Source organism: Tyto alba, unplaced genomic scaffold (assembly GCF_018691265.1).
Source record: "Tyto alba isolate M040663 unplaced genomic scaffold, T.alba_DEE_v4.0 Super-Scaffold_1, whole genome shotgun sequence".
NCBI lineage: Eukaryota > Metazoa > Chordata > Aves > Strigiformes > Tytonidae > Tyto > Tyto alba.
The window spans coordinates 90,647-110,457 of NW_024881261.1; the positions used below are offsets into that span (position 1 = coordinate 90,647).

Consider the following 19,811-nt stretch of genomic DNA (forward strand, 5'->3'; position numbering starts at 1 on the left):
TTAAAGTTTGAAACTCACTGGCACAATATAATATAGATACCAGAAGTCTGCATGCATTTAAAGAGTCAAATCAAGCAAATTCATGACAGAAAGCATGTCACAGATTATTAAAAACACAGGTACTTTAACAGGGCCAGATGCTCAAGGTTGCTGGTCATGGCCTGTTGGAAGCTTAGGGGATCCCTTACTGGGGAAATACCACAATACCCTGTTCTAAACTTCACAATACCCTGTTCTAAACATTCTACTGTTCATCTCTGTTCATCTACTATTCATTCTACTGTTCATCTCTGTCAAAGGAAAGCTAACTGGCTAGACCTTTGATCTGATCTAGTTACATGCTTATGTTGCTCAGTAAGTACTAGATTTTCATCAGAAGCAGAGATGGAAAAGAGATACATTAAGCCATTTGGGGTTTTTTGGCAAGAAGTAATGACAGCACAGACAACAAATGCATCGTGTTAACGGGCATTTCTTTATCATCTGCTGTTTCCTACTCTCCCTAAAATACTTCCACTTCTTAGTAGTTTTACTGCTCTGGTGATCTGATTATGAGTGCTTTCTAGGAACATATAATAAAAATTTAAATCTGAATAGATTGATTTAAACTTTTATTCAGACAATTAAGATTGGAAATTAATTTAATACCAGTTATCTGTTCATGATCAATTTCTAAACAAAAAGAATAAGATGCATAATGTCTATAGATAATACTTCCAGTTTGCCTATATCTCTTTGCTGCCTATAAATCTCGTTTCTCCTCTTTGTTGCTCTTCTTTATGATGCAGCTTGGGGATAAGTGGAATGTATATGTCTAGTCTCCTCAGATTTACACATGAATTCCAGGGTACATCATGAGATGGAACAGCATCTGCAGTACAGATAGTGCAGTTGGCCTCAAGCTCCCCTGAGATACTTGGTGTAGAGCAGAAGAGGAGCAACAGATGACAAAACGTTACAGAAAACTATTTTCGTTCTCTCTTACATGGTAAAAACTCACAGTATAGAAAAGCTCTTTGAGAAGGACAAGCTTGTAATGCATGAAGTGAGATGTTTGAATCTGAAAACCAAAGCACAAAAGAGACAGGAAGTAATTATAATTAAAAAGTTAGAACATAGGGAGAAAACCAGTGGTTCATTTGAGTTCTGTACTATTCTCATTAGAGACTATCATGTCTGTACTATTTTGCATTCTCATTAGACTCACCTTGCCTGTAGGAGGACGGGAATCAGCCATGTTGTCCAGTACCTCATCTATTCAAAGAAAGAGAAAGAATTCCTATAAAAGGCAGCTGGAATGTGAAGTAACCTCCCTGAAGAACTTTCTTTTGACCATTTACAGGAGGTGCTCTATTTTTGAATTTTTAATTATGTTGGATAACTACTGTAGTCTCTTTATTTATGCAAATAGAGGTAACTATAGTGCCAGTACACGGTACACCAGGACCCTTTAGCAAAAGCTATCAGCAATTAGACAAAAAGAAAAACAGGAATACTTTGTTTTTATCTATGCTTTGTTTCTATCTATACTTTGTTTCTACCTCTAAGCAAACCAGGGATACTTTTCTTTCTATCCCTGAGCAAACCAGGAATACTGTGTTTCTATCTCCTCTGTCAGGAGGCCATAACTGTTGTTGGGTAGCAGCTGGGAGGCTGAATACCTATTTCTGAACTTCCCGATGTGAGTACCACAGTCATTCTATATTAGGTTACAATTTGAGAAAAGTCAGAAAGCTTAGCTAAGTAAAATGTGACCATCCTCCAACTCTACAATTCTTTTTTTTTTTTTTTTTTTTTCATTGATTCTTTGATTTAATTCCTTTCAGTTCTTTTCCAAATTAATTCAAATGGGTGATTTCAACACGGTCTTGTTTGTCTCCTTTCTGTATTTTCCTGGTCATTTTACTATGGCATAATCAGTAGATTTTTATATTCGCTTCTATATCACAAATCATGTGACCACTTTTCATTATGTAGCAGTCAGTAATTTTTAATTAAATTTGGGGATAATACAGCCAGGCTCTTAGCACAGGTATTCCATGAGGATGAATAATAAACAGAATAATTCACCTTTATATTATTGTGGTGCCATTTTGGCTATTATCTACATTTCAGGAGTGCTCCTTCCTGAGTCAGAATGTGTAGAGCTTCCACATCTTGATTTCTATATCAGGAGACACTGGTCATACCGGTGCCTGGGATTCTGCTAAAGGACATCAAGAAGTGGATGAGTCATACATTGAGAGCTATGAAGTTTGGGTACAAACGTAAGCGTATCATGGTAGGTCACGGTAAGCCATTGTCATAACTACCTAACGTAATTACACAAGACCAATATATTGCTTTCTGCTTCAGAAACCACCACAGGTTCGCTATGGAAGTTTCTTTCCTTGCCCAACTAAAGTTTCCAGATGAGTTTTATTTCTGTTTATTAACATTCATACAAGCGAGACCGTTACTTAATTTCAGTGAACTGAGTAGGCAGGAGTAGGTAGGAGAACAGGTAGAGAATAGGAAGAAGTCTACTGCTGAATTCTTTACAGGTCCTTGTATATATTGTAATGTTTCCAGTGCTACATAAGCTGGAGGATCTTCTACTGTTCTGAAATATACGGTACGTGTGACTTATACAGTAGTTGGGCCTGCAGCATAAGAAATTGCTGCACTGATCACTTGTATTGTTTGTCACCTTTATGGCCTCTCCTAATAGTCCTCTTTCATTCAGCTAAGGATGACTGCAAGAAACATCTTTGGAAACTCTTCATCAGTGTTGCACTTCAGAATGAAGTGTTCTGCCCATGAGGACTGGAACACTCTACCAGTACAGAATTTCAATTTAGCTCGAAGTGCAAAGAGCTCGGGTTTAAAATTTAACCCGAGCCCTTTGTATGCGTAAGCCTTTACATTGTCTTCATGACTATGGTGATTTACCTCATAGAATCTGCCATGACTAAGCAGTTGGAGGGAAATCATGGAAGGCATAAATGCTTAATTTGGTCTGTCTTGATGTCAGCGCACAGTCAGGAAGCTTCCAGGTTTTTTGGACTGTATCTCTTTTCTGGACTGTTCTCTGAAGGTTTATGCTTTTAATTATAAAATTGTGCCTGCTGACATACAGTGAAGTAAATCTCAAAAGAATATTGTTCATCTGCTAGCCTATAGCTTCTTTCTGCATTGGCAGATACCATCCAGATGTCCTTTGGCATTTTGTTCTGCTTGAGCCCGAAGCTTCAGTCACCGGTGCTTTATTTCGAAAGGTTTCGTGTGAGAAGCTCTCAAGACAGGGACAAAAGTTACTGGTTATAGGATTTCCTAGCAATACTTTTATCTACAGGAAGCTATCAATGATTGCCTTTGACAGCCTGTGGCTGAGAAGCGATTTTATACAGCGTATGCTTAAGAATGAAAGCGTGCATCACACGCTGAAATGCACTGACTTTCAGCGGGAGTAAGAGATCCGTTTCGTGGCGTAAGCCGCAGCAACACCACTGCTAAAAAGCAGCAGCCGCCCTCCCCGGAGGCAGGTGCTTCTACCCCCTTTCAGAAGCAGACTCCGGTGCAGGCCGTCCCGGCCGCCGTGCGCTCCTGCACCGCCCGCTGCTGTGGCCGCTCCCTCGCGGGCCCGAGGCAGCCCGGCTGCTGCCCCGCGCAGCCTTTGCTCGCGCCCTCGCACGGCCCTGCCCGGCGGCACCCGCGCCGCGCGCCCAGCCTCCGGTCCACCTGGCGGGGCGGGGCGGGGCGGGGCGGGGCGGGGCTCGCCCCCGAGCGGGGCACGGAGCGGGCATGCGCGCGCGTCCGGGGAGCGCTGCTGGGATACGCGCGCGGCGGGGGGCAACGGCAGCCGCGCGCGGCGGGACCTCGGGAGCGGGGCGGCGGCGGCGGCGGCGGCGGCGGCGGCGGCGGCGGGTCGGAGGGCGGCCGCGACCGTGGGCGGCCGCGACCGTGGGCGGCCGCCGTGTCGTCGTGTCTCCGGGCGGACACCCCCCGCAGCCGGTTCTCTCGGTTGTTCGGGGGGAGCTCTCGGAAGGTCTGGCCGGAAAACTCCTCCCTAAGGCCTCGCGCTCGGGCCGTAGAGCTGCCCCCGCGCCTCTCGGAGCGGAGCGGCGGCCGCGGAGCGGCGGCGGGCGGCATGGACTTGGCCGTCCGGGAGCGGCTCTTGGCCGCGGAGAGCCGCCGAGGTAAGAGCGTGTCTGACGGCTGCGAAATTTTGCCCCTCTGTCAAAATAAGCAAAATAAAAATCGCGCCTTAAACACGAAAACTGCTCGACTTTCGTGTTTTAAATAAATAGAAAAGGTATTATTTCTCTGAGTGCTTTAAAAGTGCTTCTTAGCTATGAAAAGAAGTAACTGTTATAGTGTTCTTAATGTAATCTCGTTTTCTTCCTGTCAAGTTTGCTTCATACAACAGCTTTAAGGATCTAATCTTGAATTTTTGTGCCAACGGAAAGAGTGCTGTTGAGTATTATTCGGGGAATTGTGAATCAGGCCTTCAAAGCTAGCGTTAGCGATTTTAAATTGCAAGAGAGTTGTTAATGCTTCATTTTACAACTGTGACTAACTTTGAACATTTGCTTGACATTTTTTTCCTCAAACATTCACAATTTATTTATGTAAAGGAGAAACAGGATGCCACATAGTTCTTTTGATATAATGCAATCATGTCTGTCAGTCCACCTTGAAGCATAAATTATCTGTTACATTCTTTATTCCTTTTTTATTTCAGATGTTCAGGCTTTGAAGTGTGCCTATGAATTAATCAAATCGTCCAGTCAAGGAAAATCAGCGCTTAACTCTTTAGATAACTTCAGCACTGACTTATATGTTTTATGTGCTGAACAAGCATTTCAGGTTTGTAATTTAGGCGGTTTATTGAATATAAAAACTTTTATGACATATTGTATTTACCGTTGTTAAAGTTACTACCTAAAAATATCCCCAGAATTACTTGTGAAAAATACTATGTTCTTCTGGTTTTGGAGAATAATTTTTAAAACGTGCACTTTCAGTTAAAACTTGGCCTCTAAAATATCACTTCTTTATAATCAGTCATCAAACCGTGGTTTGTGAAGTTTGTAATTAGACCAAAATATGCAAGGTGTCCCATAGCAATATAAAACAGTTTGCTATGACTGTTTTTTCTTGTTATGGAAAACAAACTGTTAAAGGAGACTCGAACTCCGTCGTGGGTTACTCTAGGATTTTATTCAGGTCCAGCAGCGTTGGGTCACCTCCGCAGAGAGTGACAGCTTACATGAGTTCGCATACATGTATTTATGCACCTACAAAGCATTACCTAATCCAGAATACACAGAATTATACTTTATCAGTCATTATTATCTTGACAGTGGGTTTCACATCTTGTTCTGGAGTCCGACCACTTCGTTGTTTGTTTCTTCTTTCTTTTAGTCTTCAAGGGAGATTACCTCAAGTTCTGTACGTCTCAGTTCTTAGTAGTCACAATGATAGATCTCCCATTGCTTCGGTAGCTAAGGGCCAGTTTCTCATACATCAACATCCTTTGAACTGTCAGGCACATCATTACCTTTGTTACAACATTTTATTAATGCTCTATTCAGTTGACTGCGCATGCAGCCCTGGGCTGGGGCTATACAGGGGACAGAGCTGATAGAACAGCTTGTGCAGCAGCACTGCATTGCAACATTTTCTCAACAGTCCCCCCTTTTTTTTTAGGATACTCACTATCCTATCGGATACAATAGGGTCTGGTGGGTATACGAGATAAACACGAGACACAACACTGACATACAAACATTACCATGATCAAAATGATTATGACTAAAACGACTACCATTAGAATCTTCTTGATTAAAGTTGGAAAATCAGGAATCCAGGAAGTAGCCCATTGCCATAAATCACTAACATCCCAGGATACATTGTCTCGCTGCACAACTTGCATCATATGGCTTACTTCCTATTTTGGCAACATCTTATTCTTTCGTTTAAATGTTTTTACCAACACTTCATCTCCCACTTTATAATCATGAACCTGTACTTCTGGTGTCACACCTTGGTATCAATATGCATATTTTCTAATTTTCTGAAAGGAATCTTGTAAATATAATAAATATTGAGTGACATTCTCATCTCCATCCAGTAGTGCAGTTTTTGCTGAAATATACGAACCAGGTACAGCTAAAATTCGTCCAAATAGGACCTCTGCTGGGCTAATTCCTAACGGCTGCTTTGGAGTAGTTCTAAGATCCCATAAAACTAAATTTAATGCCTCTGGCCACTTTAATCCAGTTTCACTGCATACTTTCGCTAACTTCTCCTTAATTGTTCTATTCATTCTTTCTACTTGCCCTGATGAAGGTGGGTGATACGGAGTATGAAACTGTCCTTTGATGTCTAGGGTTACATAAACTTGTAATAAAATAGATGCTGTAAAATGCGGTCCACGGTCAGAGTCTATCACCTCAGGTACGCCATATCGAGGAATGATTTCCTTAAGCAAGATTTTTACAACTATTTTTGAATCATTCTTCCGGGTCGGGAAAGCTTCTACCCACCCAGAGAGTTGATCTACTATTACCAGCAAGTATTTATATCTGAGAGCGGCTGGCATTTCCGCAAAGTCAATCTGAAGTTTCTGAAAAGGACAGACTGCTGGCGGCCTCTTCCCTGGCGTTACTTTTGGCCTTATATCTCCATATCTCTTACACAAAGAGCATCCTTCAGTCAGTTTCTTAGCTGCTGAAAAGATTCCTGGTGCTGCCCATAGCTGCGTTACCTTTGAGGCTACTGCTTCGGGACCTCCATGCCCCTTCTCATGGTACCAACGCGCAAGCGGCAGCACATACCTTCTGGGCAATAGAGGTTTACCATCCAGGGTCCAGGCCCCCCTATCCCGCACGGCCTGCGTCCTCTTCCACTCTTCCATTTCGGTGGTCGGGACATCGCGATAAAGGGTATCGGGGTTTGGGACAGAAAAGAAATTAGCAACCACAACTTCAGTCGTGGGGTAATTTTTAGTAGCGGCGGCTCGTGCTGCGGCATCTGCAAGAAAATTACCTGTCGCAAGCTGATCGGTGCGCTTCGTATGAGCAGGTATATAAATTACCGCAACTTCCTTTGGCTCTTGTATTGCCAACAACAAGTCATTAATCAAAGACCCATGTGCAATGGTTTTACCTGCAGATGTTAGAAAGCCTCTTTCTTTCCACAATGCACCGACTGCATGACAAATGCCATAGGCATACTTCGAGTCAGTGTAAATATTAACTCGTTTATTCTTAGCATACAATGCTGCTTTGGTTAGTGCTATCAATTCTGCAGCTTGAGCTCCTAATGTCGGTGGCAAGGGTTCAGCAATGAGAACAAACTTTTCAGTAGCTATTGCAAAGCCCGTAAATCTCTTACCGTGAAGATAAAAGGAAGATCCGTCAGTAAAGAGATTCAAATCAGGGTGTTCCACCGGAGTGTCCCTCAAATCTTCTCTAGTCTTGCTTATGGTTTTCAAGACAGCTACACAGTCGTGTGATCTTTCAGGTTCAGTCACTGGGAGTAAGGTAGCAGGGTTAAGAGTCTTTGATCTCTCAAGTTTGACATTCTCCGTTAGCAAAAGGATCATTTCATATCTGTGTGTCCTTTGTGCAGAGAGTGCTTTTTCTGCATATTTGGTTAGTAGAAGTTCAACCTCATGGGAAACAGCAACTATGAGATAATGGCCTAGCACAATATTCCTTGCCTTTTCCACCAGCTCAGCAGCTGCGGCAATAGATCGCAGACAGTATGGAGATCCTCTGATAACTGGGTCCAAGGTGACAGAATAGTATGCTACAGGACGTTCGTAGGGTCCATGCTTCTGAATTAATACTCCCTTTGCAATTCCTCTGTTCTCTGTTACGTATAATTTAAAAGGTTTTTTGTAATCTGGTAACCCAAGAGCTGGAGCATTTACCAAGGCAGTCTTCATGGACATAAAAGCTGTTTCCAATTCTTCCGTCCATGGTATGGGTTCTGGGCTCACATCTTTAGTAGTCTCTACCAAAGGTTTTGCAATCTCTGAAAAACCCAGTATCCACGGTCTACAATATCCAGCTTGTCCAAGAAAGGCTCTCATTTGTTTCTTAGTCAAAGGTCTAGCGATTTCCTGAATTGCCTGTACCCTATCTGGATCTAATTTCCTAGTACCTTCGGCTAGTATAAACCCTAAATATTTTACCTCAGGCTCACAAAACTGCAATTTGGAGAGAGATGCTTTATGTCCTTTCTCATATAATCTAAGACATACATATTTAGTATCTTTACACAACTGTCATAATCTTTACTTGCAATTAACAAATCATCCACATATTGTATCAATTCTGACCCAGCCGGTAGTTCCAGATCTTGTAAGTCTCTCTTTAATATTTGAGAGAACAAAGTTGGTGAAGCAGTAAATCCTTGAGGAAGTCTGGTCCAGGTATACTGGCGACCTTCCCATGTAAAGGCAAATAAACTCTGGCTGTCAGGGTCAATTGGTATTGTAAAGAAAGCTCCGGTCAAATCCAAAACAGTATAGTATTTCGCCCAAATTGGTATTTTTGTAAGGATAGTAGAAGGATCGGGAACTACTGGATGTGGGGGTTCTACATATTCATTTACAGCTCGTAAATCCTGAACAAACCGATACTCAAGATTTCCATCCTCATCCTTTCGATTTTTATTTACAGGTAAAATGGGAGTATTAAAAGGACTAACAGTAGGTCTTAAAATGCCCTTATCCAAAAAATTCTGTATTTGTTTAGTGATACTAGGAATAGCTTCTGCTACGATAGGATACTGCTTAACTGCTGGGGGTATACCACCTTTAGTCTTAATTTTTATGGGGGCTGCAGATTTCAGAAGTCCCACATCTTTACTAGATTGACTTCAAGCAGAGAAGAGCAAACTGGAGATGAACCTGCAGGAGAGTGTTGATAAGGCATATTTTCACAGCAGTGGAGACAAGGGGATCGGGTGGTATCCATTGAGCAGCAGTCCTTGTGCAGATGATTCTCAAAACTGAGAAGGAATTGAAGTGTCAACAAGAACTTCTGAGCAATGAGAAGATCAAGGCTGAAGAAAGGGAAGAACTTTTGTTAAAGGTTCAGAGGCGGTCAGAGATTCTGGAGGACAGCCTAACAAACAAGATCCCTCAGATTCAAGGAGAATCTACTGAGCAAGAAATATTTCTTCTGAGAGAAGAGCTGAGCCAGGCAAAAAGGAAATGGCATGAAATGGAGGAAGTAAAGGCCAATGAATGTCAAAGAGAATCTGAAAAACTGGAGAGAAGCAATTTTATTCCAAAATTGCCTGAATGTTAGGAAGCAAGCACTCTGACAGAAAGTGGAGATGGTAATCTTACAATACAACTAGAGAATCTCCAAAATGAGAGAGAGCAGTTAAGAGAAACCATACAGGAGACAATTAGCAAGAATTCAGAGATGCAGGAGGAGTTGAAATGTGCTCATTGCTCTCTCAGACAACATCAGGAGACTATTGTGGAGCTGAAAGAAAGTATTTCAGAGAAAGAATATCAACTCTTAGAAGCGTAAGAGGCATTGAAGGAAACAACTGACGAACTGCAGCAGGAGGTCACTGAAGTCACTGAAAACCTGATTCATGTCTCTTCTGAATATGACAAGCTACTGTCAGAAAAAGAAAAAAAAAAAAAAAAAAAAAACTTAGCGCATTTTTCAGCATTGTCCCTTAACCTCGGCATTTTTTCTTGCCACAACATTAAATCACCAGGTTTCCAGGGTTGGTGTGTGGAAACTGCAATAACTGGAGGAACTTCAGGTCCTGAGTTGGGGCCTACTCTAGGATTGGAATGAAATTCCACTACCATAGGATATTGTCCTACAACAGATTTCCCTTCTGATTGTGGATGGGAACTCTGGTTCTGATTCTTTCCCTGATGATCATCAAGGAAGGCAATTAATTCTTCTCTTTTCATAGGTTTCTTTAGAGCCATACGATTTCTCAAATCGGCCCATTCCAGCCATAAAAATAAATAATTCATCTGCTGCGGATTCCTATCTTCTAATATCAATCTCAAACATTTCAACCTAGTTTCATCGAAGGTACCTTCAGGTGGCCATACTTCTTGGGGACCTGCCCCTCTAATTCTGGTTAAAAATGGCCAGTCATCTTGACATAACACTATAATTTTACTTTTACTCAACCCTGCTGTCCCAGAAAGTTTATTCCAATTTGCTAATAATTCTGCCAAGGGGGATCCTTTAGGTACTGAAGGATATCCTCCCATTCTGCAATTTTCTTTGTGAGGGGTATTTCAGAGTGATCCTTTCCTATTCCAACCCACAAACACAGACAAGGGGAGACTTGAACTCACCTTTCTGTAGCCGGCAGTTTGTAGGATGTAATATCGGGATCCTCTTTTATTCGTCCTCCCCGTCACAGCCTAGAGTCCCATCTGGGTCGCCAAAACTGTTAAAGGAGACTCGAACTCCGTCGTGGGTTACTCTAGGATTTTATTCAGGTCCAGCAGCGTTGGGTCACCTCCGCAGAGAGTGACAGCTTACATGAGTTCGCATACATGTATTTATGCACCTACAAAGCATTACCTAATCCAGAATACACAGAATTATACTTTATCAGTCATTATTATCTTGACAGTGGGTTTCACATCTTGTTCTGGAGTCCGACCACTTCGTTGTTTGTTTCTTCTTTCTTTTAGTCTTCAAGGGAGATTACCTCAAGTTCTGTACGTCTCAGTTCTTAGTAGTCACAATGATAGATCTCCCATTGCTTCGGTAGCTAAGGGCCAGTTTCTCATACATCAACATCCTTTGAACTGTCAGGCACATCATTACCTTTGTTACAACATTTTATTAATGCTCTATTCAGTTGACTGCGCATGCAGCCCTGGGCTGGGGCTATACAGGGGACAGAGCTGATAGAACAGCTTGTGCAGCAGCACTGCATTGCAACATTTTCTCAACACTAACATTAGCAATTTGGTTATGACTGAAAAAAATGTGTGTGTGAACAGTTCCTGCCAGGCAACAGAAGAAAAGGTGACATACTAATTATGAAAGATTGTTGCTAATTGAGCTGACATATAAAATGTGATAAATGCTTTTAATTTTGAAGTATTTTACATTTTCAATCTATGGGTACAAGTGATTGATTGGATTTTAAGCAGAGTTTCTAATAAAATAATTTTTTTTTCCAGGCTGCAAGCCACTCAAATTCTGTCTGTTGTCTGAAAATTGAGATGCAGCACTGACATCCATACAAGATCCATCCTTTAAAAAAAAATTCTACTAAGAATTTTGCCTTTATGTTAACAATTCTGTGAATGGCTATTAAAAAAGGAAACATTTTTTTGTATACTGTAAGGGGTTCTACGACTGAATTTCTCCAGAGCTTTGTTAAATAAAGGAGCTATTTTTCTATACATTGGGAATGACAGAAGTTTGGCTTTAAATTTTAATACATCTTAATGGGTTTGTATCAGATCTGATATGCAGCTTTATGGAATATTGTTGGCATACTTGTATGCAGCTAGATGTCACATTTTGAGTAGGCATGCATTTTTTAATACAAACAATCCTTAATTATGTGTTGCGGTTTAAAAATATTAAAATGCCTTTTTTTGGTCTTAGCTGGGATATGTGGAAATGAGCAGGGACTGTCTACAGATGTATTTTAAAGGAAGATTTCCTGTGAACCAGTTTCTCGGCAGAGCATATCTATGCCAAGGCCAGTTGCACACTCCACTCTCTACAGATAATTTGGTGAGAAATTATGAAGGTTGCATTATATCAAGCCAGTTTTAAGAGTATTTCTTCCTAGGTTTTTGTGTATTGCTTTTAGTCATTTAAAATACACAAAGGTAATTAGAGCTGTAGGAAAAATCAATGGAAAAAATATATATTAACATGTAGTTTTGGGACTAATGAAAACTTACTATCTGATCTAGACTAATGTATCAAATACTTCAGGGAAGTAGAAAAAAAGTTTGCAAAATTTTTCAGGCAGTCTGTTGTTTTAAAGTCACTCCTTTCACTTTTTACATCAATATTATATTTTCAGACCAAATTTAGCTGTAACTGGTAAAAGAATTAGCAGTTTTATTCAGGATCACACTACGCATTTTACAAAATCACAGGAAATGGAAGACTAAAGGGGCCCTCAGAGAGGTTGTATGGTTCATTTCTCTTTTGCAGTAATGTGCTTCCACCACTGATTGGTAACCTTTCCATGTATTACTTTGGATGTGGCATTCTGAAATGAGAGATGGAGCTTTCTGGTAGTAACTCAGCAGGATTCTTCTGTGTGTTACTATCTGGTGATACTATGTCTGTACATGATGAGCAATTTTTACCTCCTGCTGAATTTGAAGCAGAGTGGGATCTATTTTTCTTTCTTCAATATTTCACTTGTCCTTGTACTGTGATCAGTCAGCTTTGACAATTTGTCAATGATATCTGACCCTCTCAAGTGACCTTAACAGATGTTTGTGTTACTTGTATTCACAAATTTCCCCAACAGATGTTGCTGTAGTTTCTATGAATAGTGTGTTTGAATTAACTTTCAAACTAGAGTCTTTTCCCTATTATGTTATCTCACTTTCTCTCCCTTCTCTGAGTGCATGTGCAGAACAACTTATCAGTGGTCCCTTTAAAAATTTGTACACATTTGAAAAGTATTTTCTAATGTCCAGTTAGCCTTTTATGTTTCTAAATTAAACCAGTCTGTAAAGTATTCTATATCTCAGCCAAATTTTGCTGGTTTTCTCTTGACTCTTGCTAACTTCTAAGAAGCTAGGAACCAACCTAGTGTGTGCAATCCTAACTTGGTTCCTTTGTGCTGTGTGTTCTAATGTGCTTTTAAGATATACTTTTTCACTTCTGTGTTCCAAGATCGCTTATGAAAATAAGAGTGGCACAACATCTCATGAACTGTATGATTAGTAATGATCATTTACTTAGAAAAGATAAATTTGTCCTTATGTTGGTTTCCGTCCTAAGGAATCTTTGTTAGCTGATTAAGATGCTTATGTTCTTAAGGGCCAAATGCAACTTTTCTACTGTAATGTCTAAAACCTCTCAGGCTTTTAATCCTGGTTTTCTCTTTATCTAGACAGTTCCCACTCATTGCTCATTAACCTTCTCATGCCAGACCCAGAGACCAGTAAATCAGTCCAAACTCTCTCTGAGTTTTTAGCTATTCTGTTCTATCTCACCACAGAGAGCCCTCTGGAGTCATCCCCTTCCTGCCCATCCAGTTCCACCTACACTTTGCAATTTCCACTACATCTTTCTCTTAAGCTTCCAAAAATTCCTTTTTATGATGCCATCCATCTTCTTTACACCTTCCCTTCAGGTGTCTGTATATGCTGTTGTGATCTCTTCTGAGCCTTCTTCTCCAGGCTAAATAATCCCAGGTCTCTCAGCCTTTCCTCATATGAGAGGTGCTCCAGTTCCTTCATCATCTCTGTGGCTCTTCATTGGACTCTCTCCGCAGTGTCCATGTCCCTCTTGTACTGGGGAGCCCAGAACTGGACACAGTACTCCAAGTGTGGCCTCAGCAGTGCTGAGTGGAGGGGAAGGATCACCTCCCTCAACCTGTTGGCAACGCTCCTCCTCAGGCAGCCCAGGACTCTGTTACCCACCTTTGCAGCAAGGGCACGCTGCTGGTTTGTGCTCAAATTGGTGTCCGCCAGGACCCCTGGGTACTCCTCCAAAAAGCTGCTTCCTGGATGCTTTAATGATAAAAAGAGCATGCCTAACACACTATTCAGTTGACAAATTCTTGTTGGAGCTTTTCTGAAGAAAATACTACCTCAAGATTTTTAATGGGATGAACCAATATTATTTTTTTCCCTGACTTTATTCTTGGCCGTTTCTGAGCTTTCTTTGCTGAAAGCTTAAAAAGCATGCAGCTTTGCAGTTTTGGAAAATTTCAGTCATGATAATTAAAGTTTGGCAGAAATGAAAGAAACTGAAAATACTGTCTTAAAATTTGAAATCAGGCAAGCATAGTAACCGTCAACGCTACTGATTTTAAGTTATTCTGTTTCTATAGCAGCAGCTTATTGTGGCAGCATGTTTTATTTGATTGGTCTGAAAATCAATGTTATGTGATGTGCACATATTGAAATAGGAAAATAATGTACTGATTTATAAAAGCCATATTCAAATTGGAGTAACAGTTGTTTTTTTTTTTGTTCTGTTCTAGGAAGATTTTGAAAAGTTTGCTCTGTTTTTCATGAAGGCAATAGATTTTGCCACCCATGAGCAACGGTAGGCCCTACTATTAGGATTAACTCCTTAAATCTCAGAAAATATTAGAGTTAGGTTTTGGTAGTTGTTTGTCTCAGATTTTCACTAGGTTATCTGGAGATGTGTTGTTTGGGGTGGTTTTTTTTTTGCTTTTGTGGATTTTTCTTCCATTTTGTTACTGCACTTCTGTAACTGCTGTGCATGCTGCAGAAATATAAGAATACTGGACGGTCTTAAATAGATGGGATGAATCACCCTGATTAAGGCAGATATTTCTGAGCATTCCTTCTCCTTTTATATTTATACTCTGTAGAAGGAGAGCACCATGATAGCTTATTTTAAGTGGTTAATTACTAGGTAGAGTGTAGTTGCAAGAGTATCTATCGTATTCTTCTTGTGCTGTATTTCTGTTCTCAGTTCTTAGTCAGGATTGGTTCTTATCTAAACACATAAGAAAAGTTCCAATTTTTGCTTCTTAGAAGAGTCTTAAAATATTTCATCTGTAATTTTATGTTTATCTACGTTCATGAAGTACTAAATTCTTGATTCTTGTTTTTCAGATATTATTTTTTGATATATAATGCCTCAGTTCTTTATTGGCAACTTGTGAGGCCATATCTTAAGCCTGGATTCCGTTACTGTCTTATTCCCAGCCTTTCTCAGATTGTTAAAGCGCTAAACCAAACTGAAGAGCAAGACAGTGACTGGCGAGCGGAACTCATGATGTGAGTTTAATAGTATTTTTTCAGATGGACATTCTGTAGTCTTCTTGTACATGTGGCTGCGACCTGAGGTAGTCTTTAATAATGTAAATTTCATTGGTAACATCATAGATAGATAGATATATTTATTGTGGAAAGCTTAATTAATAACTTTTAAGAGATATATAAATGTACACTTAACATAAAAGGTGCTTCGTTTTAATATTTACTTTGAGGTTAAAATTTTAGTGGCAGAGGCAGTTAGGCCCTGGGTCTGGTCTGAAGTATCACAGTCATTTTGGATGTAGTGTTTGAGTCATGGCTTATGTGCAGTCCTTCTAAGTGAGGAGAAAGACAAACTCCCATTTTCTTTAAGAACTATTTTCTTCGGGTAAAGAAACGTAAACTTTAAATAGATAAACAAAGATATCTTCTGCCCTCTGATCCCTGAAGAGAAAGAAGCAGCCTGGTAAGGTTGTGAGAATACCTTCTGGGTATGTCAGGATATCTTTTAATTTCCTCCTTCTTCATTATGAAGATGTTATATATACCGACCTAAGTGATTTGTCTTACTATTTTTTTCTTCTTGTTAACCCATAACTGTACAGTGAAATTAAACTTTATGAGAAATCAGTGAGCAAAATAAATATTTGTATCGCAAATACAGCAATTGAGAATACAGACATGAGCTGTCATCTGTGATGATGTGGTTTTTGTATGTCAGTCACATGCTTTAATGTACAATTTGGTACTGCATGGTTCTTATCGATGTAATTAGGTTAGATCAAGATTTTTCTGTTCTAATAATTTCCTTCTAATTAGTATTATATCAAGTTTTCTTCACTATTAAATTAAAGGCTGTTCCTGCTAATTTGAATATCCTGCTTGGCATAATGTTTCAAAGTATAAATGAAATAAGTCTTCTTTTAACCAGTCTTATGAAAATTAAGAGCCCAAAAGTTATGAAAAGGACAATAACTTGTATAGATTGCTATTCGAGAGTTAAATCTTCCAACAAGGTGAATTCACGGAGTATCTTTAGGTATTACACAAAAAATTTAGAATTAAAAGCTTAATCATTTTTAGGGAAGGGATTAGTAATCAAGGGTTGGATAAAAATGCCTTCCAGATTTATGTCTGTCATAACCAAAATTTGTCAACCAATTTAATGTTTTGTTTAAGAAATGTATAGGTTTTTCTGCATACAACTGTTCAGAAGTGTGTATAGTATAATATACACTGAATTAAATAATTTAATCGGAATCCTTAAGCAATTGATATTTCACTGAAGACAATTGCTGGCTAAAGAAGTACATTGCAGTTATTTTCCCTATTTCAAGGATGTTCTTATTAAGTATGACTGAAAGGTCTTATTGCTTGTATAAGGAAATGAAAAATGTAACCTGATTAAATATAATTTTAAAGACAGATACAAATATAGCATTTTTAAATAGAAATACATGCTGTTACTTTCTGCTATAACTGCTGGGTTTTAAGTGACTGAATAAATTAATACTTTTTGATCTGTTGCCTTTAAGTACATTTTCCATAGTAAGAATAGCAGAAAGGTACATGTTTAATATATTATGCAATATGCTTAAATAATTATCAGTGTATCTATTGAAAATATCCTTGTTTGTTTGAGCTATGTTTTGAGTGGTCTCAATCTGACTTCCCATTGCGTGTTGAACAGTGTATATATGACGACACCGTCACACTTATTTTTCAGACGTCATCAGTGGGATGTTCAGCTGGTAGAATTTAAATATTTTTATGTTTAAATGTGATCACTTCCGCTAAGAAAAAATATGCGTGAAGGAGTTTTCTTCAGTCACAGTAAGGGGCTTTAGCAAAATAGTCTTGCAAATTATTTTCCTAGGAAGTATGGGATCCCAATTCAAAGATTAGTTTTCATTTAATTCTTTAGAATGTAAGAACTTTTGACGATGGAGGTTGACTAAGTTGCTTGAGTTAACAGTCCTGGGTTATAACAAAGCATACATTTTCTCAGTGAAAGCCCCCTGATTCTTCCATCTTCACAGGACAGTTGAGATTGGAAAGGGCCTCTCAAGACCACCTAGTCCAAACACCCTTGCTCAAATATTTTGGTACAATATAGTTGATAGTTGTTGAGAGCAGTGTGCCATTCTTTTTATGGAGTGGCTACATATATTTAAGGATGATACTGTCTTCTTTTAAGGGTATAATTGTATAAACTATGTGTGTGCCCAGATATTGTACCATTTTAATTAATCTAACTGAAAGACTTAAATGATTAATTCCTTGATTGAGATTAGAAGTGAAGCTGTGCAGTGGAAATTTAGTTCAATGGTAAATAAGACGTAGAAGACATATACTAATATAATCTGCTCAGTGTCTCTGACAGTTGTCCACTAGAAAGAACAAATTCTATTATTACAAATTCAGGCAAAAATAAGGTCCTAATGTTACTTTTGTTTAAGTATAGTTGTAGATTTACAGGTCTGATATTCAGAGTTAGACCATTTGGCAGTGTTTCGCTTGGTTTTAGAAACATAGAATCATTTAAGTTGGAAAAGACCTTTAAGATCACTGAGTCCAGCTGTTAATCTAACACTACCAAGCCCACCACTAAACGATGTCTCTGAGAGCGACATCTACAAGTCTTTCAAATACCTCCAGGGATGATGAATCAACCACTTCCCTGGGCAGACTGATTTGCAACCCTTTCAGTGAAGAATTTTTTCCTGATATTCAATCTAAACCTCCCCTGCTGCAACTTGAGGTTATTTCCTCTCATCCTATCACTCATTAATTGGGAAAAGAGACCGACACCCACCTCACTACAACCTCCCTTGATGTAGCTGTAGAGAGCCATAAGGTCTCCCCTCAGCCGCCTTTTCTCCAAACTAAGTGACACCCAGTTCCTTCAGCTGCTCCTCACAGGACTCGTGCTCTAGATCCTTCATCAGCTTTGCTGCCTTTCTTTGGACACGCTCCACCACTTCAATGTCTTTCATGCAGTGAGGGGCCCAAAACTGAAGTCCTAAAGAACAAATTTTAAAGCAGCAGAACTGATAGTATCTGATTTTCAATCTCTGATTACCATTCGTATTTTACTGAGAGAGAAAATTTAAAAGAAAGAGCTATCTGCTAGATAATTTAAAGTATTTGCTAGTGAGAACAAATGTTTCTGGTTTGAGCAGCATGTGTAGGCTAAGATATTCATAAGTATATGGTCACTAAGGAAAATTAATGTTAGAGAACAACCTAGTCAACACATAGACAGATCTAGTGCATCTCCAGTGTTTAATTTCAGTGAAAGAAACAGCAAATAACATCCAAAACCTCAGTAAAAATAAATCACAAGAAAAATAATGTTGGTTGAGCAGAAAATTACTGTTAATGGGAAGCTTTGAGACAGAATACACAGTGGAACTGAACCAAGGGTAAAGGTATTTATTTTCACAAGCTCTTCTAAAACCTTAAGACAAGTTTGTTATGTAGATACTATGTTGCTTCAAAAAAGCCCACACCTGATAGATGACATCTGGACTAATCCTGACAGGTGATGTCTAGAGATATAGCCTGTACCTTAGAATTGCGAGGCAATTAGGGTGGGAGGGGACTTGATGGGATCGGTAATCCAACCTGCTCAAAGCTGGATCAGCTCTGGGGTCAGGTCTAGGACTTTATCCAGTCAGGTCTGGAAGCAGTCGAGGATGATGACTGCACAACTTATTAGCTGCAGCAACTCTGCCTGACTGCTCTCATGGGGAGAAAGTTTTTCTTTTTTTGTCACTCCGAACCTTTCTTGTTTCTTTGTGCACCCATTGTCACCTGTCTTCCTGCCATGCATCTTAGTAAATAGCCTGGATCCATCTCAGTGATCTGCCTCCCTGTAGGCACATGCCTCCATGATCTACTATCTGTGTTCCTGTTAATACAGACACGAATGCTGTTGGCTGCCTTTGGTTCCAGAGCACACTGCTGGCAGGTGTTCGGCTGGCTGCCCACCAGGACCTACAGGTCATTTTCAATAGATCTGCTTTACTGAATTCTTTTAATGATTTCACGAGGCACATGGCCTGGGAGACCTTTCTGGTGAAGGCCGAGGCAAAGGCAGCATTGAGTCTCAACTCTCGTCTCCTAATTTAAAGATTATAAGGAATACAGAAGATTACACAATAGGTATTTTTATAATATATGATTCTGCTAGCAGATTAATTTGTTATTGTTTAATTTTAGTTTTAGAACTGCAGTGAATATTTTGTTTCCCTAAGCAAGATTAAAATGCAAGTCAAAAAAACCCCACAATCAACACAGTGTGCTATCAGTGCTACTATACACTTTTGTATTCTTACCAAATATTTAATAATAATTGGTAATAAATGGTGTATCAGTATCCATGTATCACCATTCTTACATTTCTTGAGTAAAACTGGAGCATAAACATTGAGATATTTCTACTGAGAGAACAGTTTTATGTGGAAAATGAAGACTGTCCATGTAATTTTTCAAGCTCAGACAACTTTTCTCACAGATATTTTCGTCTTATGTTCTACAGACTGTTTCCAGTTCCTGTTACACTTCTGCCCCAGTTTTTTCCTTTCTCTTTGTGAACTTTTCTATTTCTTTGGTCCATGACTGATGCTTTATTGATATGCAGCATTTTCTGGATAAGCTGAAACTGGAGGGAAATAAAAAATTAAGTAACACAACATTACAAAGGGTATGCTAAAGATGATATAGAACAAATACGCATGCAGATTTTTTGTGCTAAACATAATTTACTGAGGTATTTGATGAGAAATAGCAAGTGCATACAATGTGTTTCTGTTATAAAACTAATGGTAACATTTATTTTTTCTTAAATTTGTATTTATTTTTCAAA

The 19,811-nt window shown here is 39.4% G+C and overlaps 1 protein-coding gene across 1 annotated transcript in view; it reads left to right on the forward strand.

Annotated features, from left to right (window-relative positions):
• The first annotated feature begins 3,892 nt into the window (after positions 1-3,892).
• CFAP46 (cilia and flagella associated protein 46) overlaps positions 3,893-19,811 on the forward strand; it is a 95,683-nt gene continuing 79,764 nt past the window's right edge. Inside the window, exons 1-5 of the mRNA XM_033001301.2 lie at positions 3,893-4,178; positions 4,724-4,848; positions 11,616-11,747; positions 14,194-14,258; positions 14,798-14,962. Of these exons, the coding sequence (XP_032857192.2) occupies positions 4,130-4,178; positions 4,724-4,848; positions 11,616-11,747; positions 14,194-14,258; positions 14,798-14,962 (536 nt within the window). The 5' untranslated portion in view covers positions 3,893-4,129. The remainder of the gene's footprint in view (positions 4,179-4,723; positions 4,849-11,615; positions 11,748-14,193; positions 14,259-14,797; positions 14,963-19,811) is intronic.